At 47.4% G+C, this 24,386-nt stretch overlaps 1 protein-coding gene across 1 annotated transcript; it reads left to right on the forward strand.

Moving 5' to 3' along the window:
* DENND6B (DENN domain containing 6B) lies at positions 1-23,688 on the forward strand. Its single transcript, XM_032207363.1, has 20 exons — positions 1-144; positions 5,856-5,894; positions 5,977-6,019; positions 7,313-7,425; positions 8,802-8,882; positions 11,387-11,492; positions 12,043-12,122; positions 12,363-12,425; positions 13,058-13,113; positions 13,727-13,849; positions 14,277-14,372; positions 14,475-14,569; positions 15,186-15,251; positions 15,895-15,959; positions 16,403-16,492; positions 17,504-17,557; positions 17,928-18,037; positions 20,393-20,495; positions 21,365-21,439; positions 21,759-23,688. The coding sequence occupies exons 1-20, from the start codon at positions 1-3 to the stop codon at positions 21,879-21,881; spliced, it is 1,725 nt and encodes a 574-aa protein (XP_032063254.1). The 3' UTR covers positions 21,882-23,688.
* The last annotated feature ends 698 nt before the right edge of the window (positions 23,689-24,386 follow it).

The following is a 24,386-nucleotide window of genomic DNA, read 5'->3' on the forward strand; positions in this document are numbered from 1 at the left end:
ATGGACGCGCTGAGCCGGGCCCAGCCCCGGCCCCGCTCCGCCGCCGCCGCCGCCGCCTCGCCGCTGCCCTGGGCCCGCTTCTCCGCCTGGCTCGAGTGCGTGTGCGTCGTCACCTTCGACCTGGAGCTGGGACAGGCCATGGAGGTGCCGTGGGGGCGGCTCCGGGAGGCTGCGGGGAAAAGGGGGGGGTAGGACCGGGAGCCGGTTTTTGGGGAGATTTGCCCCGGAATGGGGATCGCGTCTGGGGAGGGCCCCGGGGGAACTGAGGCGGGGGCTTGGGGGTGCTGGGCCCCCGGTGTGGGTGAAGGCCCCGGGTCCCGTTATGTAAGGGGGGGGCAGGGCCGGCGGCGGGCAGCACGGGGGGGGGCTCAGGTTCCTTCAAAATACCCACGCGGAAGAAAAGAAAACAGAAATACCTGGTGAAAACAGAAATACCTGGTGAAAACAGAAATACCTGGTGAAAACAGAAATACCTGGTGAAAACAGAAATACCTGGTGAAAAACAAAAATACCTGGTGAAAAACAAAAATACCTGGTGAAAAACGAAAATACCTGGTGAAAAACGAAAATACCTGGTGAAAAACGAAAATACCTGGTGAAAAACGAAAATACCTGGTGAAAAACGAAAATACCTGGTGAAAAACGAAAATACCTGGTGAAAAACGAAAATACCTGGTGCAGACCCAATTCACAAGGTGCAGACCCAATTCACGAGCCCTACGCGCTTTCCTGGGGGGCCAGAGCTGATACACCCTACAAAGGATGTGAATTTTGGGATATTAACGAGCATTTGCAGTTTGCTGCTCCATAGGCGTGCTGTGACACTTACCACCAAGGTGCTTTCTTCCCCATTTTCTCACCCATCACAGGGAGGGGACAGTTGCCACCAGGCAATGTCATCATCCCTCTGCCTGTTCCCTATTTCTCTCCGTGGCTTTGGTTGTTTTAGATAAGGGCCAGATGCTGTGCCCTGTCCTCAGGCGTGCCGACCCCTGCAGCTGTGAAGAGGCCGTGTCACGAGTCGGGCTTTTGACTGCAAGTTTTTTGGCTTAAAAAAAAAAAAAAAGAGTTGGAACAAGGCTTGTGGCACCCTGCCCCGTGGGACCTCAGTCCTGGCGGAGGTTGCAGGGAGCCTTGCCGTGGGTGTTAGCAGCTCGGCTCAGCTGGCTGAGATGAGATTGTGGCAGAGCGCTGTGTGGTTTGGGGTGCAGGTATGGCCCGACGAGGACTGGTTTATGGACAGGGGCTGCTCACAGAGCACCCTGCAGTGACAGCTGTGGGTACTTGGGGTAACTCGCAGTGCCTAACGTGCTCGTGGCAAAGCGAGTGGGAAGGAAGGGCAGCCTTGAGCCTTCTGGAGTGGCAGCACAGGCTTGCATCCTCTCAGCAAATCTGTGTGGGGAGAGGCACGCATGGAAGGGTGGTCCTGGGGTCAGGGGACGGCTGTGGGAGCACGCTGTCCTGGTCAGGGTCTGCTGAGACCTGCAGGCCCCTCGCTACAAGAAGGACATGGAGGTGCTTGAGCGGGTGCAGAGAAGGGCGACGAAGCTGGTGAGGGGCCTGGAGAACAAGTCCTACGAGGAGCGGCTGAGGGAGCTGGGCTTGTTCAGCCTGGAGAAGAGGAGGCTCAGGGGCGACCTTATCGTTCTCTATAGGTACCTCAAGGGAGGCTGTAGCGAGGTGGGGGTTGGTCTGTTCTCCCACGTGCCTGGTGACAGGACGAGGGGGAATGGGCTAAAGTTGCGCCAGGGGAGGTTTAGGTTAGATGTTAGGAAGAACTTCTTCACTGAAAGGGTTGTGAGGCACTGGAACAGGCTGCCCAGGGAAGTGGTGGAGTCACCATCCCTGGAAGTCTTCAAAAGACGTTTAGATGTAGAGCTTAGGGATATGGTTTAGTGGGGACTGCTAGCGTTAGGTCAGAGGTTGGACTCGATGATCTTGAGGTCTCTTCCAACCTAGAAATTCTGTGATTCTGTGATTCTGTCTGCGCCCCGGGGGGGCACAGCTGAGGAGCACTCCCTTCCGAGGTGTGCAGTGAGGTGGTGGTGCCCCTTTCCTGCCAAAAACTGGGCAGAGCTGGAGACTTCATAATGCATGGCTTTGCTTTCCTTCTCCTCAGCCTGCTGGAATGGAAATTGGTGCAGGCCTTGTTCCCCTCTGGGGTCTCTGGTGCTTCTCCCTCTGTATAAAGCCTTACCAGGATTGTTCTTTTCAGTACCCTGTGGGTGCCCTGGGTGTGTTAATTCCAAGCGTTGGGATTTCTTAGCTGCTCGTTGTGGTACAATCATATTTAATTATTCTGCAAAGAAGCCTTTGTAAATTCATAAAACGCATCTGCTGGAAACCTCACCGGAAGAAACCCAACCGGGACCCAAACAAACTGGGTTTTGTCATCTTTCGGGAGGTTATTTTTCCCTGAGTACAGCATTGTTTCCAGATAAAGGATCTCTTCTTCCTTCGCTGCCCAAATCGAAGTGGAAGCCAGGCTGCTGGAGCCCGCTGTGTGTGTGCTGTGTGTCCTTCAGCAGCAGAGCTGCCCCTGCTCCAGGAGCTCCTTTGGGGTCTGCCCAGGTTTCCAAACATCGCCCGACTCGTGCAAGTGTAGATACATCACCCTGAGATCCAGCGGGTCCCGACTCTTCTGCTCTATATTTACACGGCAGCACAGGTGTCACAAAAAGCATAGGTTAATGCAGAAATGGGGTGTAATTACTGGTCCTGACTCATCCCCCAGTTTACCTTTCTTCAAGCAGTCAGTTCCAGGCAGTGAAAGCAGCGGTGGGAGAGAGGATGTGTTTCCGAGGGGATCCCTCAGAACGGGCTGTGTCATGCTAAAAACACATCCCCTGCTCCCAAAACATCCCCAGCACGGCAGCGCTGACTCCTCCCTCCCCAGCTTTTCCAGACACAGGCACTTTGTTGCTCTGAAGCTGTGTTTCTTCAGTCACCAGAAGTCATTTTCTGGGATATTCTCCTCGTTGCTATGACAGCTGCAGGCACCAACAGCAATGCTTTAGTGCTCAGGCTCTGTTCAACAGCGTGTGGCACCTCCACACTCGTTAACTCACTATTGATGGGAGGGAGCCACATCACCAAAAAATGATGTAATTTAAGCCCTTTTGGGCTACTTCTGTAATATTCAGGGACTAGCACAAATAAAGAAGTGGTTTTGTTTGCTGTCTTCTTGTTTTTGAAAACTTCTAGTGACTAGGATACTTAATATTTTAGATTGTTTCTTCAGCCTTGTCATTATTGAGTGATTTCCCCCACACCAAACAGAGGGCACACGTCAGACAGTTGACCTGAAGTGGAAGCAGAAATGCAGAAGATGAAGCCTAGTTTTCAGAAACACAGTATCTGAACGTTGGGATCCATCAGTGTCTCTGTGCTCAGACAGCATTTGGACCTGAGTTAGTTTTTTCCATAACGCTGAGCACACATCTGAGTGAAACACGCGCTCAGCAGATCTCAAGCTTGGGCCCAAAATATCCTAACAAAGCAGCACGGAGCCATCAGCATCCACCTGGTCTGATCGAGTTGCAGAAAGGCGTCCCAGAAAAAGCAGTGTGAGAATCAGAAGTCTGCCCTGGCTCTTCAGATGGAGTTTAGATCACAAGCAAGCATTAGGGACAGGAGGATGCTGCGAGATCCTGCGCTCCTTGGTGCGTCGGGGTCAGACGTGCAGGTCTTGTGTGGTTGTTACTACAGGGGAATGAACAAAATAAATGTATGATCATCAAATTAGTCACAACCACAAGAATTTGGTCGAATACAAAAACACAGCAGCGGAGAGGTGTCAGCTCCCGTGGCGTAGCTGTAGCGCACCCCTTCCTCCAGCCCCGCTGTGCTGTGGCATGTACGTGATCATTTTGTTCCTGCCTCCTTGCAGCTCTCTTCTTCCTATGAAGCTTTACCGAAGGCTGATCAGCACAATTTTTAATCGTTAATTTGGTGCTCTCTCTGAAGCTGGTTAGCTGCCTTTGCCCGAGAATCCGAGGGGAATGCTGAGAGCTGAGTGAGGCAGCTGGTGAGCTCGCCGTGCTCTGGCGGGGGGCCCTGGGTATTTCCAGCACCGTGAGCGGCCAGGCATGGGGCAGAGCTGCTGATCTGAGCACTGGGTGACTGGTGCTGACCTCAAACAGTTACTGCCTGGGAGCTGCGGAAGCCTGATAGCAGATCTCTGTTTTTCAAGTCATTCAGCGCTAGTTTCTTTCTCTTTTTCTCTTTTTTTCTTACTTAAAGCCACCTGCAGTTTCGGCACTTCCCATCCCCAAGTGCTATGAGCACTGCGTGGTTTACTTTTACAGATTTGTAAGTACGTACTTCAGTTCCCATCCTCTGCCAAGTGGCTCGTGCACCTCACTACGGCCGTGGCTGCGTCATTTTCACCTCTCCTGCTCCTTGCTGAGACTTCCTGGTGGTGGATCTCGCTGGGGATGGAGGGCAGCTCCGTGCTCGACCCTGACCCGAGAAGTCTTGCATTGAGTTCTCTTTTATGGGTTACAGTAAAAGCAGAAGCAGCATGATCAGCATGCACACAGCTCAGATGCAAAGCCAGGATCCTGAACTAGATACTTTAAACTTCTTGAAGATCTCTTTATCTGCAGTGCTGGGTGATAAATTGGGTGTTACTCCGATCAGCTGTCACTGGTATGCTGACAAAGCATGAATCCCGAGGTCTGTGCCAGAGCTACCTCTTGCCACACAAAATAAACCTCGGCTTGTCTTTCTAACAACAGATCCCAGATCAATGAGGCTAAAGCAGAGCTCTGGATCCCTCCCAGCTTCTGCTGAGCACTTGCTGGTTCTTGGTTGCTGTGCACAGCGTCTCGAGCTGACCACTCTCATACAAATAAATAAGCGTTTGCACCCCGGAGGCTGGGATACAAACCGTGCCTACCACCAGACGTGGTGTTGCTTAATATACGCAGGGTACGTCGCTTCCTAATCTCGCCATGCAGCAAGAACCTTTGTCCGCTGTCGTCGGCTCCCTCTCGATTATCGCCGCGTCCTTTCCCCTGCCCTTGAGGACAGCGAGCTCGCTGTGCCGTGCCCGTGCTGGTCTGCTGTCCTCCTCTCGCCACGTGTATGCAGAACTTGGCTTTCAAAGCCGTTCTTACTCTGTGCCCACTGTCTGTCTTCTTATTTCTTCATTGTGAAATCTTTTTACCTCCCAGAAGCTCAGCAGGCCAGCTTTCCTCGCTCCTTCAGGATATTTGGTATTTCTAGCATATTGTAAGTGACTTTCTAGCAGGATTCAAAGGATCAAAACAAAAAGTGACCTTTCTGCAAACAACAACTAGGAATGTACAAAGTTCAAAGCTTTCTGTATAGGACATGATTTGGGGCAGTTTGTGAGCTTATGTTTAGGTCAGAAGTGAATATTAATAGTGACTATACCGTGATCCTATGGTTAATGCTTCCCAGGCTCGGGGAGTGAATGCACGTGAATGTAATTTCAAGTGGTGTTGAAGCAGTCCTGTCCTGCCTGCTCCAGAGACAGCCGGTGTTTGCATATCAGTAATCGGTGCAGAGGAGTTAGCAGCGAGGTCGTGAGGCTGTTTGTGCTCTGAGCTATCCCTCACTAGCACTGAGCCCTCACCAGTTTGTGCACTCTCAAGTTAAAATCGAAGTAAAACCCAAGCTGTGCAGTCTGCCTCCAAATCCGCTGTGATAAATACGGACGGTGAAAGGCTGAGAGCACTGGGTGTGGACAGTCAGGTTGTAATGTGGAGGGGTAGCTGCTTTTTGGGTCTGTTCCCTTGGGGAGAACGAGTGACTTGCTGTACACCAGCAATGTTTGTTGGCGTGGGGGAGCAGCGTGCCTGACTTACTGCCTCTCATCCCTTTTGCAGCTGGTGTACCCGTATGACTTCCGACTGACAGAGAAAGAGGTAACAGCTCCTTCCTTCCTGTTTTTAAAGGCGCTGGGCAGCAGTGGTAGGTTTTCTCACCGTGTTTTCCTGTTTGTTGCAGAAGACCAGTATCTGCTACTTGTCCTTCCCGGACTCCTACTCAGGTAGGTGGCATCTGCTGGCCTGGCCTGCGGGCGGCTCGTGGCTGTTGTGAAAGAAATGGGTTCTCATGGAGAGAGTGAGTCATCAGCTAATGGAGCAGAGCCTGACGGGCTGCATCTCCCAGCGCCCAGCCCTGCAGCCTGAGCACAGAGCTCAGTGTCATTCCGATTGCTCCCAGTGCAGAACCTGCGATCTCGTGGGTGACAGGATATTTTCTTGATAATCCCGCACGCTCATGCTTCACCCGTGCGTAGGAAAGATTAAAAAGCAGTCACGAAGGGTAAGCTTCCTGAGGTTTGCAGCTGTCGACTCTGTCAGCATTTCTGTGTTTGACTGAAGCGTTCACTGAAGACAAATAAATGGGGAGAGGATGCTTTCACTGCAGAAGTAGTCCCAAAGCTTGTGTTTATAGATCAGAAAGGTGGCAATAGGACATATGTTAATTCACACAAATACCTCTTTTTTTAAAGACTGACTCCTGACTCTTAGTTTTCTACAGTTTTTCCCAGCTTAGTTTAAATGTTTTTACGGATGGACTTTTGCTAGTTTCTCAGAGCTTAGTGAACACCCGGACTAAATGTTCCTTTTATTAAAGTCAATTCCTTACTGTCGGTAACATCTTTATAATGGGCATGACAGTCTGTACTCTTCGTGGTGGGAAGGGAGCACATCCCTTGCCCCTTGGTAGCATTGTAGGGTGTTTAGCCTTGGTTGTTCAGTGAGCTCTGGCACGTTTAGTTCTCCTTGTAACTGACCTCTTTGTAAGTACTCAACCCAGTTCTCCAAATTCTCCTGCCCATCCTGTCCTCTCCAGAGGATTTCATGCCCTTTTATTTTCCCTGCTGTTTTCTTGGTGCAGGGGAGAGCAATATTGTATAACCTGGGAGGTTCCCACCTGCGGTGCTTGTGCAGCTCACTTGCTAGAACCATTGCAGGGGGTTGTTGCTTAAATCAGCATTTGTGTGGTCTTGGGGTAAGGCTGTTCATAGGTTTTTTTCAACGTAAGATAAGAGGTGGTAGCTGCAGCTACTTGGGGTAGATGATTCTGGCTGATGTCTGTAAGTTTTCCGGCAATGACCTGGCGAGGTGTAACTTAATGGTACCAGTTCTTGTGTCCAGTGATGGGTTCTCCCTGTCTTGCAGTGGGTTTGGGGTCCTGAGAGTCCCGTTACTCTCCACTTTGTTCTGTGTCTGGGTTTCTTGTCTCTGTTTTTGTCAGCGCTTCTGACTTAAGCAATTTCCAGCTTTCCCCTTACTGAAACTTCTTCCTGAACGTCTGTGATCTCCTGTCTCAGGTGGCCTGGGGGACACTCAGTTTAGCTTCCGTCTTCGCCAGTCGGGGGGACAGAGGACTGCTCATTATGAGGATGATGGCGAGTACAACAGAGAAGCACCCCTCACCCTGCAGGTCAGTTGCATTTCATGTGCTCTACTTACACAAAGCAAACAGCTGTGCTTTGGGGTTTAAAATCCAAATACGCTTTTGATTTGTTTTCTGTGCCTAAATTACTCCCCGTCTCTGGTTGTTTTCCCGAGCCATGGGAATAGTCAGAAAAGAAGAAAGCTTTCAGCACAGGGATTTCTTTTCACATTAATAAGTGTAGAGGGCCATGCTGAGAATTGCAGCTGCTCTGAGCGATGGAGCTGAGCCGGGAGGAGCCCAGATTAGAGCAGTGGCCCTGTCGAGCTAGAGGGACCCAGGTGACATCCACCATTTCACAGCTACCTCTGCATGTTATCTTGAGGCAAGACGAGAATGTCCTTGTTTGTGGTAAGAGATGTTTACCTGTTTTGTTGAGGGAGGACACTTCTTTGCATTTATTGCAGGATGGATGGATTTAAAAACAGCCAGTGTAGCTGTCATGGCACATATGTGTACTTTGGCTTTGTGAGCTTGCTGGTTTAACCATACCCAAGCATCAATACCAGGGGTGTCTGTTAGCTGTGGTTTTTCCAGCAGTGAGTTATCTTCCCCCTTCATGCAGGAGGAGGGATGTGCTCAGCACTGCTGCTTCTTTTTGTAGAGCAGATGGCCATCAGATCAAATTGTCCTCTTTTGCTTTCTACTTTCTGTCAAGTGAGATGATTCTTCCTGTGCATGTGCCTTTTAACACGATCCTTTTGTGATACGTGATAAGAAATGGATTGCTGCTCTGAGAGGGGAGTAGGAGGGTTTCTTTTCAGAAACTCTGGTTTAGAGATTGTTCAGCTTGTGTACATCTTTCCTGCTTTGTAGCAGTTGGTTGTCAGACACTTACAAATCCACCTGCCTTTTAAGACGGAAAGCAAAACTTCCAAAGCCTTGGATTCTGATGTGGAAAAATAACATTTGGAAAGAGAAAGGTGCCTTAAACCATGATGCCTGTGGTGTGTCGGCAAATTGTATTAAGGAAGATCTTTGTGTTTGCACTGATAATTATTCTTCCTTCTTGATGTCTTTGGGAACCCAGAAGACAGAAAGTGCTTGAAACTTTGGGATTTGTGTTCAGTCTGATAGTTTTCATGGATGCTATGAGGCATCATTTGGCTTTGAGCTGCAGCCTCCATCTGAAGCAAAGTTTATCCTTAAATGCCTGGCTAGAGAGGAGCGCAGTGGGTCTGGTAGGGAACATTTCCTCACAGGAGATGGTGTGTCGTGTCCAGCAATACACTGTCCTCTGCCTGCCGAACGAAACAGTGGGAGCAGAGCTGAGGTAGCTTGGGGTGTGCCAGGATGAGCTCCGGGGGGGCTGGCTCCCCTCCTGCTGTTAGCAGGAACATAACAGCACTGTTGGTCTCTTGCAGCGGGAGTCGGCTCATTACTTTGGTTACGTATACTTCAGGCAAGTCAAGGACAGCTCGATGAAGAGAGGTTATTTTCAGAAGGTGAGTGCTGAAACCAGATAGCTCGCTACTCTCAGCTGGTACGTCGCTGTAAAGCAGCACCCATCCGTAGCTGTAAAATAGCACCACTTCCTACGTGACACCCACTGGGTTTCTGCAGGAAGCAGCAAAGGTCGCGGGGGGCAGGAATATGTGGAAAGTGTAATTCCAAACAAACCTGGATGGGGTTGCTATGGTGTGTTAGTCACATGAGTGGTGACCTGCTGCCTGAATCATGAGATCCCGAAGTCCTCGAGCGTTTCCTTCAGTATGTGCTCTAGTGTTACGGACAGTGAGGGGATGCACTTCGCTGTTGCAGTCTGTGCCAGTTATGCCTCAGTCCTGCTCTTATTATTGCTCTTATTTTGTTAATCTTCCTAGAAGCCATCTGGGAATGAATTGCCTGCTGGGTGGATTGCTTCTAACTAGCAGCAATGACACTGCTATTACCTCACGAACCTTGCCTCATATCACAATTTCCTTTAACACAGACACTGGAAAAACTAATAAGAACCAGCATGCTTATTTCAGTGTAAATAAGCAAAGTGCTTAGTATTATTCAGGCAGATAGGTATGGTAACTGCCTGAGACAGGGAGGAATTTCAGACTCCTTCCAGAGAAGGAAAATACTTTACTTTGATCTTAAGATTCATTTTTCTCCATAGATACATACTCTTTTGGTAGTGATTTTCTGTCTCAGAAAATAAAAGGGCATCCTCTTGAACAGATAAACTTTGAAGACTTGCTTTTCAAAGAGCAGTGCTTCATAGTAGATCTGTCTGGTACCTTGTTGGAAAATGGGGCTCCATCCTCCTCCAGTGGTTACTTTGGCCTGCTGTGCTTTCTCTCATCCACATGTAGGCAGTGGCAAGGAGTATCTTTCAAATAGACTTATTAATACAAAAGTGAGTTTCTTCATGTCCCCTGAAGCAGGCTGGAGAAGTGGGCCCACGTGAACCAAATGAGGTTCAACAAGTCCAATGCAAGGTGCTGCACCTGGGTCTGGGCAATCCCAGATGTGAGCACAGACTGGGAGAAGAACTCACTGAGAGCAGCCCTGTAGGAAGGACTTGGGTGTTCTGGTGGACAAAAAGCTCAACATGAGCCAGCAGGTAGAGGGAGGTGATTGTCCCCATTTGCTCTGCTCTTGTGAGGCCCCACCTGGAGGTCTGAATCCAGGCCCCCAGCACAAGAAGGATGTGCACTTGTCAGAGCAGGTCCAGAGGAAGGCCATGAGGATGCTCAGAGGGCTGGAGCACCTCTCCCATGAAGAAAGGCTGAGAGGGCTGGGGATGTTCAGCCTGGAGAAGAGAAGGCTCTGCGGAGACCTCATTCCTTTCATTGCTTAAAGGGGTCTTATAAAAAAGATGGAGAAGGACTCTTTGCTTGGGTACGTAATGATAGGACAAGGGGGAATGGTCTTTTAAAAGAGGATAGGTTTAGTTTAGACATTAGGAAGAAATTCTTCACTGTGAGGGTGGTGAGGCACTGGCACAGGCTGCCCAGAGAAGCTGTGGCTGCCCCATCCCTGGAGGTGTTCAAGGCCTTGGGCAACCTGATCTGGTGGGTGGCATCCCTTTCTATGGGAGGGGTTGGAGCTAGATGAGCTCTAAGGTCCCTTCCAACCCAAGCCGTTCTGTGACTGATTGCTCAAAACATTGGTGGATTGGGAAAATTTGATAACTTGAGCAAATGTGCTCTTTTGTAGAGCTGCAAAAGTAAGGGGCACATAGAATTCTTCGGTGAAGTATACTGCCATGCTTGGATGGCTTTTTTAATTTCAAATGGGAAAGTTTTGGCTTGGAAAGGAGGTGTTTGGCTGAGTGTTGCAAATATATTCACTGGATCCTAAATAATGTATTCATTAATGATTAGAGGGGGAGAATTATCAGTGGAGTAATTAATTCCCCCAACAAGACTGAATTGAAAAGTGTTTTTTTTAACAAAATATATATTTTATAAAAAGTAATAGAAGCCAAAGTAACAACCCAAATGTCATTGCTTGAGACAAATTAGCATTATTTTGAATTACTTTGTTTTTTCTTCCCCAGCATCCCTTTGTTTCATTTGTATATATAATTTAAGTTTCAGCTGCCTGCTCCTTGATACTCCTCTGTCTGCTATGGTTGTTTTCATAGCTTTGAACCTATTGCCAATTTATTTTTATTTTTAATTTTAATTAATCTACTAAAATCTCTTTGAATCTATTTTTCCTACAGTTGATCTTTTGCTAGATCACAAACTCATCCATCTTAGTTGCAGCGGCTCCATTCTAGAAGCTGCCAGCTGTGATCACTTGTTAAGAAACTCCTTGATATCTATCGTCTCCCTAAGCCTGCTGGCTCAGCTAGCAAGGATTTCACCAGTAAAAGTGCTGCTTTTGAGTTCTTTCATGTTGTTGATGTTGTTTTTTAAGTGTAGTCCTCTAGCAAGCAGTATAGGTATATGCAGTGCTAGAAATTATCTCAACAGGGGGTCTCTGACTCCTAAATGTACTGCTTTTTCAGTCTCTGGTGCTGGTGTCACGCCTTCCGTATGTGAACTTGTTCCAGTCATTGCTGCAGTTGATTGCTCCAGAATACTTTGACAAGCTGGAGCCATGCCTGGAGGCAGGTGAGCAGTCAGATCTAGGAGGGATGGTTTGCATATTGAAATCTTTCAGAGGTTTTATCAGGAGGTTCCTGAAAGACAGCTGAAATGTTCCCAATTAGCTTGTTCTGAAACAAATTCCAGCAGGGAAAAACTTTCATCCAAATGGCTGGCTTGTCAAAATTATAAACAGCTGTAAAGGATGCATTAATGGGAAATGTCTGACAATCCTAATGGATGATGCTGTCAGTTTTGTGTACAATGTATTCCCGAGGAGGGAAAAAACTGCTAATGCTACATCTCTGTCTGGGCCTTTATTGCACTGTGCAACTTAATCACGATTTGTCAACACTGTAGTGCTGCTGGGTCTGCACTGGAAGCAGTGGTGCAGATGTAAGTCTGGTGTCTGACCTAAACTTGCACGATTATTTGATGTAGTGTTTGTCTGCAAGTAGCCAAGGGGACACGTGAACTAGGAGTGAGCGATAAGTAAATTGGCAGAACTCGTAGGACCAGCTGAATTAGCTGTACTGACCTTCAGTTCCAACTGTTGCCTTTGTCTGTGTCCCTGCAGTGTGCAATGAGATTGATCAGTGGCCGCCCCCTGTGCCAGGACAGACTCTGAACCTTCCAGTGATGGGAGTTGTCATTCAGGTACGTGTTGCTGGTGATACTCAGCAGCAGAATGAGACAAACTAGGAAGGGGAGCGCACACTCCTTTTTCTTCTGGGTGTTAAAGTTGCTGCTGACTCTAGATTCTTTCCCTTTATGCCTAACCTCAGTGCAACTGAAAATTGAGAAAGCTTTTCATGAGAGTGGTTGTTAGGGAAGAAAGCAACATGGCTAACTGATTCCATCTCCTGGTTCACCTGTCTGTTCCTAACTGTAATCTAGGTGAGGATCCCATCCAGGGTGGATAAGCCAGGAACAAGTCCAGTGAAGCAGTTCAATCAAGAGGTAAGACAAAGAGTGGCATGACACAAGCCACTGATGGGCAGAATCTAGACTAGTACAAAATGAGGATGTAGAAAGATGGGGCTTCTTGGACCTAGTCCCACTTGGAATTAATGCATGGGTCTTATGCTTTCATGAGACTCTGCCTTAGTCTTCCTTGTTATTTCGTAGTCTTTGTGTTCAGAACATCTTTACTGCTTTGATTCAGCTTTGGTTTTGTTTCCTGTTCATCTCAGCTTTTCCTTTTTTTTATCCATTTAATAATGTTATTCTCTTTTACACACTTCTGAACTTTTGGTACTTATATTTCCAACCCTTGTTGCCCATATCTGTATCTTGAGCTCTGTCTGCAGCCAGAGGAAGCTCCAGAAAACAAAGTAGCAGCCATGGGAAGTCTTTAACGTCTTGAAAAGAAGGGATTCTTGGCTCTCTTCTAAGAAAGGAAATTCAGTTGGAGCTTGACTGCCCAATCCAGATCTATTCCTGACTCATATCTCCAAGCATTAATCTTCTTCCCTTCTTCTTATGCTTATTGTAGAAGGAGCTACTTTGATTGATGTGTCAAATTAGATGGCATTTCAGTCAGAGTGCTTCCACTTACTAACAATTTTGGATTTTTTTCCTTTCTCATTTAGAATCTCTTGCCAGCCCCAATGGTTCTGCCAAGCATTCATGAACTGGATCTCTTCAGGTGAGAGTCACTATCTCTACAACCCTCTTCTCTTCATCTGCTTTACATACTCCCTGCTCAGAGTATCCTATAAGTCATATGGATAATGAAGATATCAAATGAAGAATCAAAAAATATTGCTTTGCAGAGTGTCATTTAGAATGCTGGAGTTGCAGAACCTGTGCGGTGTCTAAGCCGGTGTGCATGGCCTTTAACACATCACCCAGGGTCCTGGTTAGAGCAGGGTTTCTTTTCTTGACCTCAAATGCTGATCAGCTTAAGCCCTGAAGCATACACATTGTGCATCTGAAACAAACCTTTCAGCACTGTAGGTACTGCTCTAATAGACAGACATCTGCTGTAATCAGCATGCATTTTATTTTGCTTAGATCAAAGGACATTCTGCTGCAAGTTGCTTTACATTGCTTGAAGTGTTTCCCTAAACATGAGTAAGATGGTTGAGCTGTAGCAGGTGTGAAGACACAAAACATTCTGTTGTGGGACACTAGAAATCAGTCCTAGATTTCACATGCCCCAGAGACACATCTGGTTACACTTACATGCAATAATAGCACCTGGTCTTTTCTGAACTGCTTTTCTAACCTGAGTTTGTCATTCTTCCTTTCACTAACAGGTGTTTCCAGCCAGTGCTAATTCATATCCAGATGTTATGGGAACTGGTGTTACTGGGAGAGCCAATTGTTGTAATGGCACCATCCCCTACAGTTTCTTCAGAGATGGTTATGGCTCTTACCAGGTAATGCTCTCGTTCTGAGATACAGATAACTATAATAATAGGTTCTGACAGTTTTTCTCTTTCACATATGCTCTTCTGGCAAGTCAGTTGTGTTAGGTTTAGTTTGTCTGTGAAAGTTTGTATGACAAGAAATAGCGTAGTAAGGCAAGAAGTAGCATGGTAAGACAGCCTCACTCACATTCCACTAATGGCAAAGACTAAAAGTGAGTCTACTGTGTTGAGAGACTTGATGGTTCATAGCCCTGTGTAGCTTTCTCTACCCGGCTTTGAGCTCTTCTTTAGAAGAAAGAAAAAAAAAAAGGCCTGGAACTCCTCCACAGTGTTACCTCTAGCAAGACAAAACACTGCTGTAAGATATTAACCTGATATAAACACACATTCCTTCTCTGCGAAGTTTATATGGCAACTATTCTGTCTGTTGTTACAGCTGTCTTGCCCCTCTGAGGTACTGTTGTGACTACCGTCCCTATTTTACCATCCACGACAGTGAATTTAAAGAGTACACCACCAGGACTCAAGCTCCGTAAGTAGCCAGGAGGTGCTTGCTGCCCACTCACCGCTGTCTGGGTGGAGGTGGAGGATACCCGAGGGTAGCATTGTTCTGCACTTTTTCCTTTCTTTCTAGGCCAAACATCGTCGTGGGAGTCACAAACCCTTTCTTCATCAAAACACTCCAGCACTGGCCACACATCCTTCGGGTCGGGGAGCTCAGAATGTCAGGTAGGGGTGGAACCTAGGGCCCGTTGTGCTGCTTTACCTCGTGAGGGGCTAGCAGGGAGCTGGCAGCTGTAGTGTGAGACATTTTACACGTCCTCATTGCTGTGAGAGCTGAGAAACCAAAGGCCAGGCTGAACTCTGAGTCAGTTGACGTGCAAGTTGAGCATGAACAATGGTGAAGACAAATTGTTGAGATCATAACTTGTGTTTTTTTTTTCCTTTTTTTCTGAAGCATTAACAAAATGAGAATGTTTCTAGTCAGGAAAGGTAAAATTGCATAGACAAGTAGAGTCTACGAAGCCAAGAAAACTGCTTCACTCTAGGCTGAGAAAGCTGTTTTGTTTTGTTTTTGGAGGGGAGGGAGATGGGGAGGTTATTTTTTTTGTTGGTTTCCACTTATTTTTTATTTTTTGCTGTGTGTCCTTAACATGTTCCTGGTCCAAACTTTTAGCACCAAAGTTAGCAAACAGGAAGGCTTGTCTGAGGATGGAGTTAAGGGAGGTTGTGACTTCAGATGCCTAAGTGTAGCACCGAATGTTCTCAAGTGTGAAGTCTCGTGAGTGCTGTGCTGTGAGGGGAGATTCAGAACCTGAACTACTTATTTAATGTCCTTCCACAGGAGACCTGCCCAAGCAAGTTAAGGTGAAGAAGCTAACTAAACTAAAAACTCTAGACACAAAACCAGGTAGGTCCTCTTGTCAGGCATGGTTTAATTCTGTTTACGCTTCCACATGAGGGATTTTAGTGGCTTTGCAGGCATGTGAACAATGCACACATTATTCTTTGTATTGCAATAAATTGACACTGATGTTCTTACACTTGATCTGCCACACAGCCCTCTGTAATGGCATCCCCACCTAATAGAGAAAAACCGTGCACCTTTGAGATTGAAAAAGCCAATATAAAATAATTGAACAAATCAGTTTAGTTTTAGAGAACAGGTTCGAATTTTCTTGGTTTTATTTTATATATCAGATTTGCCTTTTAGATGCAGTGGAAGTCAAAGGAACTTGCTTACTTAAATGCAGATCTGTCATTTTACTAGCTGTTCAGGTCAGGCCTAGCCATAAGCTGGCTCCAGTGAGTTATCTCACCATAAGTTTAGTGTAAGAAGGTCCTTGAGGTAGTGTAGTGTCCTTTAATCCTGCTGCAAGTGCTAGCTGCATTAGCAAATTTAAAATTTTTGTAATTAATTTTTTATGATATTTGTAATTAGCCCCCTGATACAGTTGCCATGGTTTGTGCTAGGACATTCAGTTCTGTTATCCCTGCACTGTATAATGGTGCCTTCTCTACATACATGGTGGTTTTTGTTTCTTTCAATCTAGGAATCTACACTTCTTATAAAACATTTCTCCACAAAGATAAAACTCTGATAAAAAGATTACTAAAGGTAAGCAATTCAACCAGTTCCAAATTCTTTATGGCATTGTGGGAAAACTGTGCTAACAGCTCGGTTTAAACAGACAAAATCCTGCAAGGAACAGACTGCTTTTTTTCAGTTTGATTTAAGTTTGTAACGATTTAGTCAAGTAGAATTGAACAGATTTCTCAGGCCAGTTTTAATTTTTTTCACTTGATATCATGGAATAAATGCTGGCACAAATGATAACCTAAGAGAGGACAATCCTTATTGGCAAAAAGAGCCTGGAGAAACAGATTCATCTAGTGAAACATGAGTGGTACCTTTAACCAGGGAGTGGAGTATGTATTTTGAGCACTACGCTTTCCAGGCTGCTCTGGACTGGTTGCTCATAGCTGCAGAGTTTGCAAATTCTGCATCTATCTGCATAATAGAGAATAGCATCCTTGTGAACGCCCTGCTTGTGCTTGCAGGGGATTCAGCGAAAACGCCCGTCTGAAGTCCAAAGTGCTCTTCTGAGGCGTCACCTCCTGGAGCTCACCCAGAGCTTCATTATTCCCCTGGTGAGTTGAGCAGAGACTTGTCAGAGTGGTGTAAAGGTATGGGGGGGTGAACAGGAGATGCTTGCTTAAGTGACAAGTTTGCACTTGCCCTTTTTTATTCACCTATATTTGAGCACCTGTAATAGATTCAGGATGTGGCACTCTAGAGATGTGTCACTTCGTAGTAAGAAATTCAATTTCTCTCGATTGCAAATTTCAGTAATTAGTGTACAAGTCTGCAGGCTGGATGTGCTGCACATTACGTGTGAAGACAGGATGTTTTTTCCTGCCATACAGGCATAGTCCTTCCCCGTGATTTGGTAGTCAAAGCAGATACGTAGTGAAGAGGCAGGAGCCCAAAACATTGCTCTTGCCCTATAATACTGGAGTCAAACCTAGTGCCTGTGTGAAAATCTCCCTTCCACAAAGCTCTGCTACACGACTTAGGAGGCCTGTCCACATGGCCATTGCTGTCCTAAGGCAGATTTTAACAAATGTTTTATTTCAGAGCTTTCCCTGTCTAGTCTCATTAGAAAGCCATTAATATTTTTTTGGTGACCATTAAGGTGCACGTCTAGCTCCTTCACTTTCTTTTCTACATCACCCTAGGAGGCAGTAAATGAGATGACAGAATATCTTCTAGGATTCCAGTCCTTCCTGCCAGCTTCTTCCCACCTGACCTTTCCTCACATCATGTTTAGGATTCTGGCAGCACGTAGTTTTGTGACCCGACCCTTGGTGGGAAACAAGCTGGAATACGTAGGCTCATGTAAAATGCAAGCATAAGTCGCAGAATTATAGAATGGTTTGGGTTGGAAGGGACCTTAAAGATCATCATCAACCCTCCTGCCAGGAGCAGAGATGCCACCCACTAGATCGTTGCCCAGGGCCCCATCTGACCTGGTCTAAAGCAAAAATGGTGTAAGAGGCTGGTGATTGTGCCTATGATGCACTGCAGAAGACCATAATGGCCAGTGACAATGCAAGAGGCAATGTTGTGACATCGGGTTGTTTTTTTTTGGTATTTCTTAGGAGCACTACATTGCAAGTCTGATGCCCCTGCAGAGAGCCATTACTCCATGGAAAGTAAGTTCAATTTTCCAGTCTCTTCTGCTTTCTTTTGACTGCAGGGATTGGGAAGAATTATGCCATATGCTGATCACATAGTCTGATATACTGTGTGAACTTCCCTCATTGAAGGAAGAGGGTTATTACTCCTTTAAAAAAAAAAAAAAAAAAGTGAAACAAACATTGGGACAGATGCTTCCTGTTTTGCAGTAAGCTCAGCTATTGTGAGTCTAATTTAAATTTTGCTAGCGAGGCTGGTTAAGATGTTCACGCGTCTTTAGTTCTCATAGTTTTGAATCTGCCTTGTGCAGTCTCTTCTATTGCGAATATAGACCTTATTTTCCCGTTTTCTTTTGGGTGCATGTATTATTGTCTTTCCATTGTGCAGAATCCTCCACAAATTCGCCCTTTCCGACAAGATGATTTCATGAAGACCCTTGAGCATGCTGGTCCCCAACTTACCTGTGTACTTAAGGGTGACTGGTTAGGCCTCTACAGGTAAGAGTTTAGGAGGTCCTTATCTTATCTCTTTAACAGCTGGTGTAGATTATAATGAACATCAAATCCTGAATTAGAACTGGGAGCAAAAAGGAAATTTCGGGACAGAAACTGGTCACCTAAGAAACTCGTGCACATAAAGAATTGATAAATAGTGGTCAGGAAGAGCAAAGGCAAGGCAGAATCAGTCCTGTGTTTCAAGTAATCTATTAAATGAGCAGATGCAGGTTTAGAAGCTAAAACTCTCTACCTTCAAAAACCTAAGAACGCCGAGGTCCTCGCTGAAGGGGAAGAAGGGGACTCGTCTCTGATAGCAGCTATGTCATTTACTGCCCTCCAGAAAATATATATTTTTGAAGTGTCTGGTCCTTGGCAGATGGGGTAGGAAGACTTGTAGGTCCTCATCCAGCAGTTGTCATAAACTTTTGTACAGTGGCCACTTCATTCTTACTGCAAGCTGGAAATGCTGTTAGAACATTAAAATACTTTTTTTCAGGGTATAATTTAGAAGAGCATGCAGTAGATTATACCCCTTGTTTTCATAAAGGGTAGTTGGTTACAATTTGAGTATGAAAAATTCAGAAATCAGGTATCTGGGGGTTCTGGTTGACAACAAGTTGAACACGAGCCATCAGTGTGCCCTGGAAGCCAGGAGGGCCAACCAAATCCTGAGGTGCATCAGACACAGCTGGTCGAGGGAAGGGACTGTCCTGCTCTGCTCTGCCTGCTGTGGTCTCATCTTGAGTACTGCTTGCAGTTTTGGGCTCCACAGTATAAGAAGGGCATAAAGCTATCAGGGTGTCCACAGTAGGTGACAGCAACAGGACCTGAGGGAACAGCATGGAGCTGTGACAGAGGAGGGTCAGGCTGGGGGTTAGGAGAAGGTTCTTCACCAAGGGGTGGTCGGGCACTGGGACAGGCTCCCCAGGGCAGTGGGCACAGCACCGAGCCTGCTGGAGTTCAAGAAGGGTTTGGAAGATGGGAAAAAAGCCCAGAAAGTGAGCAGAGGACGAGAACCATGGATTAATGTGTTTTGTCTGTGTCATTTTGTGCTTTAATGTATTCAGCAGGAAACAAACATTTCCACTCCTTATGGCGTGGGAGTGGCAGACAGTAAGATTTAATCTTGGATATCTAATATTTTGAAAAATAGTAACAAACAACAAGCTGTTTCAATAAGCTGGTTGAGATTTGCTGGGAATTGATGTACATGCAGAAGCTTTTGTATTCCTGGGCTCCTAACTCTGTGAGATTTTGTGCGTGCAGCATTTGTTGTGTTCCTAAGTCAAACCCTTAATTACAGAAACATCTGTCAGTACCACAGCAGCATCTTGAGATCTTGGCTCGGTTTAGGACTCCATTGTGCTGGGGAGAGAGAGTGCACAAGCAAAGGAGTCCCTGTAGTTGCAAAAAGAAACAAACAACACCTGAGTTCTGCTGACAAAGTGCTCTCTGGAGGTAGCCTGAGGAAGTAGCATGAAGGAAGATCCTACACGTGCCAGTCTTAATAGGGGGAAATGCTAAAATACCACACCTAAGATATCCCCACTGTTATTGAAAGCATTACAAAGAATGTGCTGACAAAGTGCTGGTTGCCCAGCTCACTTCTGGCATCTCAAACTTTCTTTCTCTGCTGCCGCAACCCTTGGGTTGTTGTTAGCAGCTTTTCAATCCCACTTTGAGTTTGATCTAAAAATTTATAACACTCCGAGATGAAAACAGGTATTATGCTGCCCCCTGTTCACTTTCCCGTGTAGATCAGTAAAAACAGAGGTTTATTACTGGTCTGCACTGGAGGGGTAGAAATTACACATCCATTGACACAGCCTCGATGATACCTTATTTATGTGGGAGAGACATTAATTGCTAATTATATGGGACTTGAGTCTGTGCCAGCAAGTGTTTGACACCTTTTAAATATCAGGAAAGGAGAGGAATTCAGCAAGGTACTGCAGAGGAATGTGAATTCCTTCCCATGGTTGAACCATCCTAGTTAGCATAATTCCCCAGGAAAAGTGGTCCTAACTAAGGCTACAGAAGAGAGCACCACTTCTTGAATCACTTAGGCTTGAGCTGATGCAAAGGAGAATTTGAGACTGGCAGGATTGTCCCTTGTTGGTGACAATCTGCTAAAGGTGCTCAGTTGTATCATGTTAATGCGTGACAGAAGAAAGGAAGAGATAGGAAAAGGGTGAAACAGCTCATAATTGGTTGACATCCTTAAAGATGCTGTGTATCAAAATGTCTTTTCCTCTCACATCTGTGTCTGCTGCAGCAAGAAGGGGAATCTGCGCCCAGCATACTTCTCCGGATCCCTCCTTGTCCCTCTTCTCAATGTCACCTCCCTTTCTGCAGGCGTTTCTTCAAGTCTCCCAACTTTGATGGCTGGTACCGTCAGAGGCATAAGGAAATGACCCAGAAGCTGGAAGCCCTTCATTTGGAGGCAATCTGTGAAGCGGTATGTCCCAGCTGCAGGTATTAAAACCAGTGCCAGACTGCTCGGGCCTGAAACCTGGGAGATGAGAGCACTCCTTGGGTGTTTATTGATGCTTCTGCACTGATAAGAGTGGGGACAAGTGCTTTGTGCCCGAGGGAAACACAGTTCTGCCTCGTGTTCCTCAGAGCAGAGGAATAACAGCACTTGTGGGGGACAAGGATATGAGCAGCCCAGCTCCCTCGCTTCGTTAGCCAGTGCAAATCCTGCCCTGGCTGCTTCTGTCAAGTATTTTTTCATTCATCAGGCCCTTCCCAAGCCAACAGAGTCCCAGACTGGAAACGTCATCTGTTGCTGGCTTCCTTAATGCCTGTTGAAGATAGGTAGGAATTTTAGCAGTGACTGCTGGTGCAATCTCTTAAACTGAGCAGCTGCTGGGATGGTCCCAGGAGCTCTGGCATCCCACCCAGGTGCATCTCCAGCTGCAGCAGCTCGCTTCACTGTTCAGCAGTGCAGGTCCTCAAGCATGGTGTGGGGATGCCAAAGCTGTCTCCTTTTTTAACAGGCCTGACTCTTGCAAATAGATGTAAATTCTGAGCACAGCACAAGATTCGTGGTGCTGACTGGAGGAGGGGAACCGGCACCGTCTACGTATTGCTGCATCTTTCCTTGATTCTTCTCTTGCAGGCAAGAGCTTGATGCTGTCGTGGGCAGAAAAGTGGGGAGAGCTCTGTCTTGCTCACTTAGGCTTAAGTGCTGCGAGCAGAGTTGTGAGAGAGAGGATGAGAAACCTCCTCCTCGCTTTTATTTCAGGTTTTGCTTAGGGGTATCTCTTTGAAAAAAAACTGTAAAGAAGATAAGTCCCTGAAGAAACTGTTCTTCTCTTTCTTTAGAACATCGTGGCCTGGATGAAGGACAAGTCCGAGGTGGAGATTGTAGACCTGGTGCTAAAACTTCGGGAGAAGCTGGTAGGTTTTCCTCCTGTGCTCATTCCTTTCTGTGTCTCTGTGTCAGGGAGTGACCAGGGACATAAATCATGGTTGTTGCTTTGCTCCCTGATTTGGAGAACTGGCAAACGGGACAGTTATGAAACCTTAGTGGTTACTCAGTAGAAGATTCAAAGTTTTTTCTTTTCATCAGTCTGAGATTCAGGTGACAGTTTCCTGTCTGTTTTCTCTTACCCCAGCTAAAGAGATAGTGGGAGGTTTGCTTGGCCAGTGGCAAGGCAGAAGGAGGACCTGAAGCTGTTTTAGAAATCCTCAGTTTCTCTCCTCTCTCTTCCTGCAGGTAAGAGCCAGGTGCCAGCACCTTCCTGTGAAGGAGGAGACTCTGCAGCGGGTGGGCCTTTATATTGACACCGTCATTGACTCCTTGCCAGAGGACCTCCAGGCAGTGCTGCACCACCACTGAGCACGGCGAAGGGACTGTTGGAGAAGGAAGGGCCCTCCCATGCTGCAGGCAGCTGCAGTTGCACTTGGAAAGGAAAATTCCTCCCTGATCCAGCCAACATCACCAGATCTGGACCTTGCTCGCAAACGTGTATGATTTCGAGCATGTGGATCAGAGCTGTAGCAGCAGTGGGGAACTGTGTGCACCATTCTGTCTAATCCTGCCTCCTGGAGCTGGATGTAGGGGCCTGTAGATGAAAAACTGTTCCCCGTGTGGCTGGTAGTAGGTCAGAAAGCGACAGTCAGGCTTTCAGCAGCATGTGATAGGCTGTGCAGAACATGTTTTGCCCATATATACACATCCAGCTTTGTCTAGGGCTTGGGCTCTCAAAATTTCAGTGCCGTCATCCAGCCTGGGAGAAGCAGGACCAGCCCTGTATGGGGGAGTTGTTTTCAGGACAGCTCCTGCAGATAATGAGAGATGCTAGTCCCCCACGTGTAAATGACGTGGAAAAAAAAAAACGTTGCTGCCCATTCAGCAGCCTGACTCATGCCAGCAAGAGCTTTGGCTGTGATAGGAGTGGGAGGCTGAACTGCTGGACGTGGAACGCTGCTGCTTTTTCTCCAAGGCAGAGATGAGGGTCTGGTGCCTCTGCAAGGAACAGAGCTCTCTGGAGGTGGCGGATGTGTGCTGTGTGAATGGGATAGCTGCTGCAGCTCCACGGAGAGGAGCTGGCCTCCAAACGTAATTTATTCTGCTTGGAAGCGTCACGTTTGTGTGCTGTGGTAAGGTACAAGTGCTGGAGCTCTGCCTTCAACACTGAGCTTTATCTGATGCGGTCAGCCCACTTGCTGATAAAACCTGGTGGAGAATCTGATCTTTACAGCCTGTGGCACCCTTGCCAAGTGGAAGCTCGTGGAGTGGTGCTCGTGTGAGCGTGCAGGGCTGGCTGTGAGAAGCGTGTGCCTGCCCTGTGCTTAGGGCGGTGAGGAGCATCCTCCTTGGCTGTGTCTGTTCTTGCTTCAGCCCAGCTTCCAACTCGGTCATTCTGTTCGCTTTCACCTCCTGGGGAAGAGAGACACAGGTACGTGCTTCTGGGCTGAATATAGGAAAGCTTTGAGGCTCCTCTGCGAGTTTTGGAGGTAGCTGCCCCCTGCCTGCGAGAGCAGCCTTTCTGCCAGCTACCTTGGAAATGGATTTACCGTAACCCCAGGGCGGTCCCATAACTGCTGCTGCTGCAATTGCATTTCACCATCTGCCAGTTTGGCCAGTGCCTGAATGTTTGCCTAAGGAATGGGTTTTAGGATGGGGCTGGCAGCCTGAAGCACTCGTGTTGTGTAGGAGGCTCTGGAGCACACCTTTCCACACCATAGGGGCATCCAGCACTTCAGCTGAGACCTGCCCCAAGCTGCCACAGGACCCCGTAGGCAGTGCCGAGTGCTTCTGGGGAGGAAGCTGGGTTTTTGTTCCACAATCCCTGCCCATTGCTGCACTGCCTCCTAGCCCAAATTCAGGGTTGGGGAGCTGTTAGTAGGTCCTGGAGGTGACTGAATCCTTCCTGCATTTCCCCACTGCGGAGCACGGCCTGGGCAGTGCAGGATCAGTGGCAGCTGCTCCTTTTCCTGCCTGGAGCAGCCAAGTGACGAGCCTCGGCCGTGCTGCCCCCCGGTACCGGGCTCTGTAGAGTTCTGGTGGCAGCCCTGCCTGTACAGTGTACATTCTGTACATAGGTTGTGCGTGTGTCTGTGCGATAGCTCTGCAGTGACTGTGGTGGACTGAAGCACTAATGTATAGTAGGAAATAATAAATAATAGTTAAAAAAAAACAAAAACAAACCCTGCGCCAAGCTGTCTCCTGTTTTGGGGTCACCTCTTATTGATTATTTTTTTATTGATTTTTGTTTGTTTTTTTTTGTCATCCTGGCTAGCTGCTGTTCACTTGTGACCCGCTCCATGTGTTGTGGCCATGGGTCAACACATCCTAAATGTGTGCACCGTCCCATCCTGCCCTGCCACCACACAAGCCATTTGCCTTCCTGCATCTTGGTCAGCATCGATGTGCTTGCACACTGCACTGCTCAGCAGCTGCTGGCTCATCTTTAGTCAGCTTGTACCCAGTCCTCAACAGGTCCACCTCCATTCCCAGCCTCAGCAGGGTTTGGCAGCCCCCGTCCCCTTCTTTTTTCCTTAGCAATTTTCCCTGGGCCTGATGCCCCCAGGCTGGTCCTTGTGTCTGTGCCAGCTGAGCCCTGTAGCCATGGGGGTGAGCGTGGCTGAGCAGCATCAGCCCCAGAATTAGCAGAGGGCGAGCTGCCAACCTGATTGTGGAGCAGAGGCACCCGGCCCTGGCAGGCGTTTTTTGGGCTTTGGAGTCAGAACCTGCCCCAGCCGTGGCTCCTCCATCTCTGCAGACATGACCTTGGCCAAGAGCCTTCCGTGGGGGCAGGAAGGAGGCGTGAGCTGCCCGGCTCTGCCTGCTTTAATTGCTTATCTAGCAGCAGCAGAGCCCAGCAGCACCTCAGCTGTA

This window comes from Aythya fuligula, chromosome 1 (assembly GCF_009819795.1).
Source record: "Aythya fuligula isolate bAytFul2 chromosome 1, bAytFul2.pri, whole genome shotgun sequence".
NCBI classification, from domain to species: domain Eukaryota; kingdom Metazoa; phylum Chordata; class Aves; order Anseriformes; family Anatidae; genus Aythya; species Aythya fuligula.

Excerpts from the sequence above, each read along its gene's own strand:
- DENND6B (XM_032207363.1), top strand. The coding sequence starts at position 1 with ATGGACGCGCTGAGCCGGGCCCAGCCCCGGCCCCGCTCCGCCGCCGCC. Across the intron at positions 16,493-17,503 it reads AGAGCTTCATTATTCCCCTG|GAGCACTACATTGCAAGTCT; the intron begins GTGAGTTGAGCA and ends GGTATTTCTTAG. Across the intron at positions 18,038-20,392 it reads GACTGGTTAGGCCTCTACAG|GCGTTTCTTCAAGTCTCCCA; the intron begins GTAAGAGTTTAG and ends CCCTTTCTGCAG.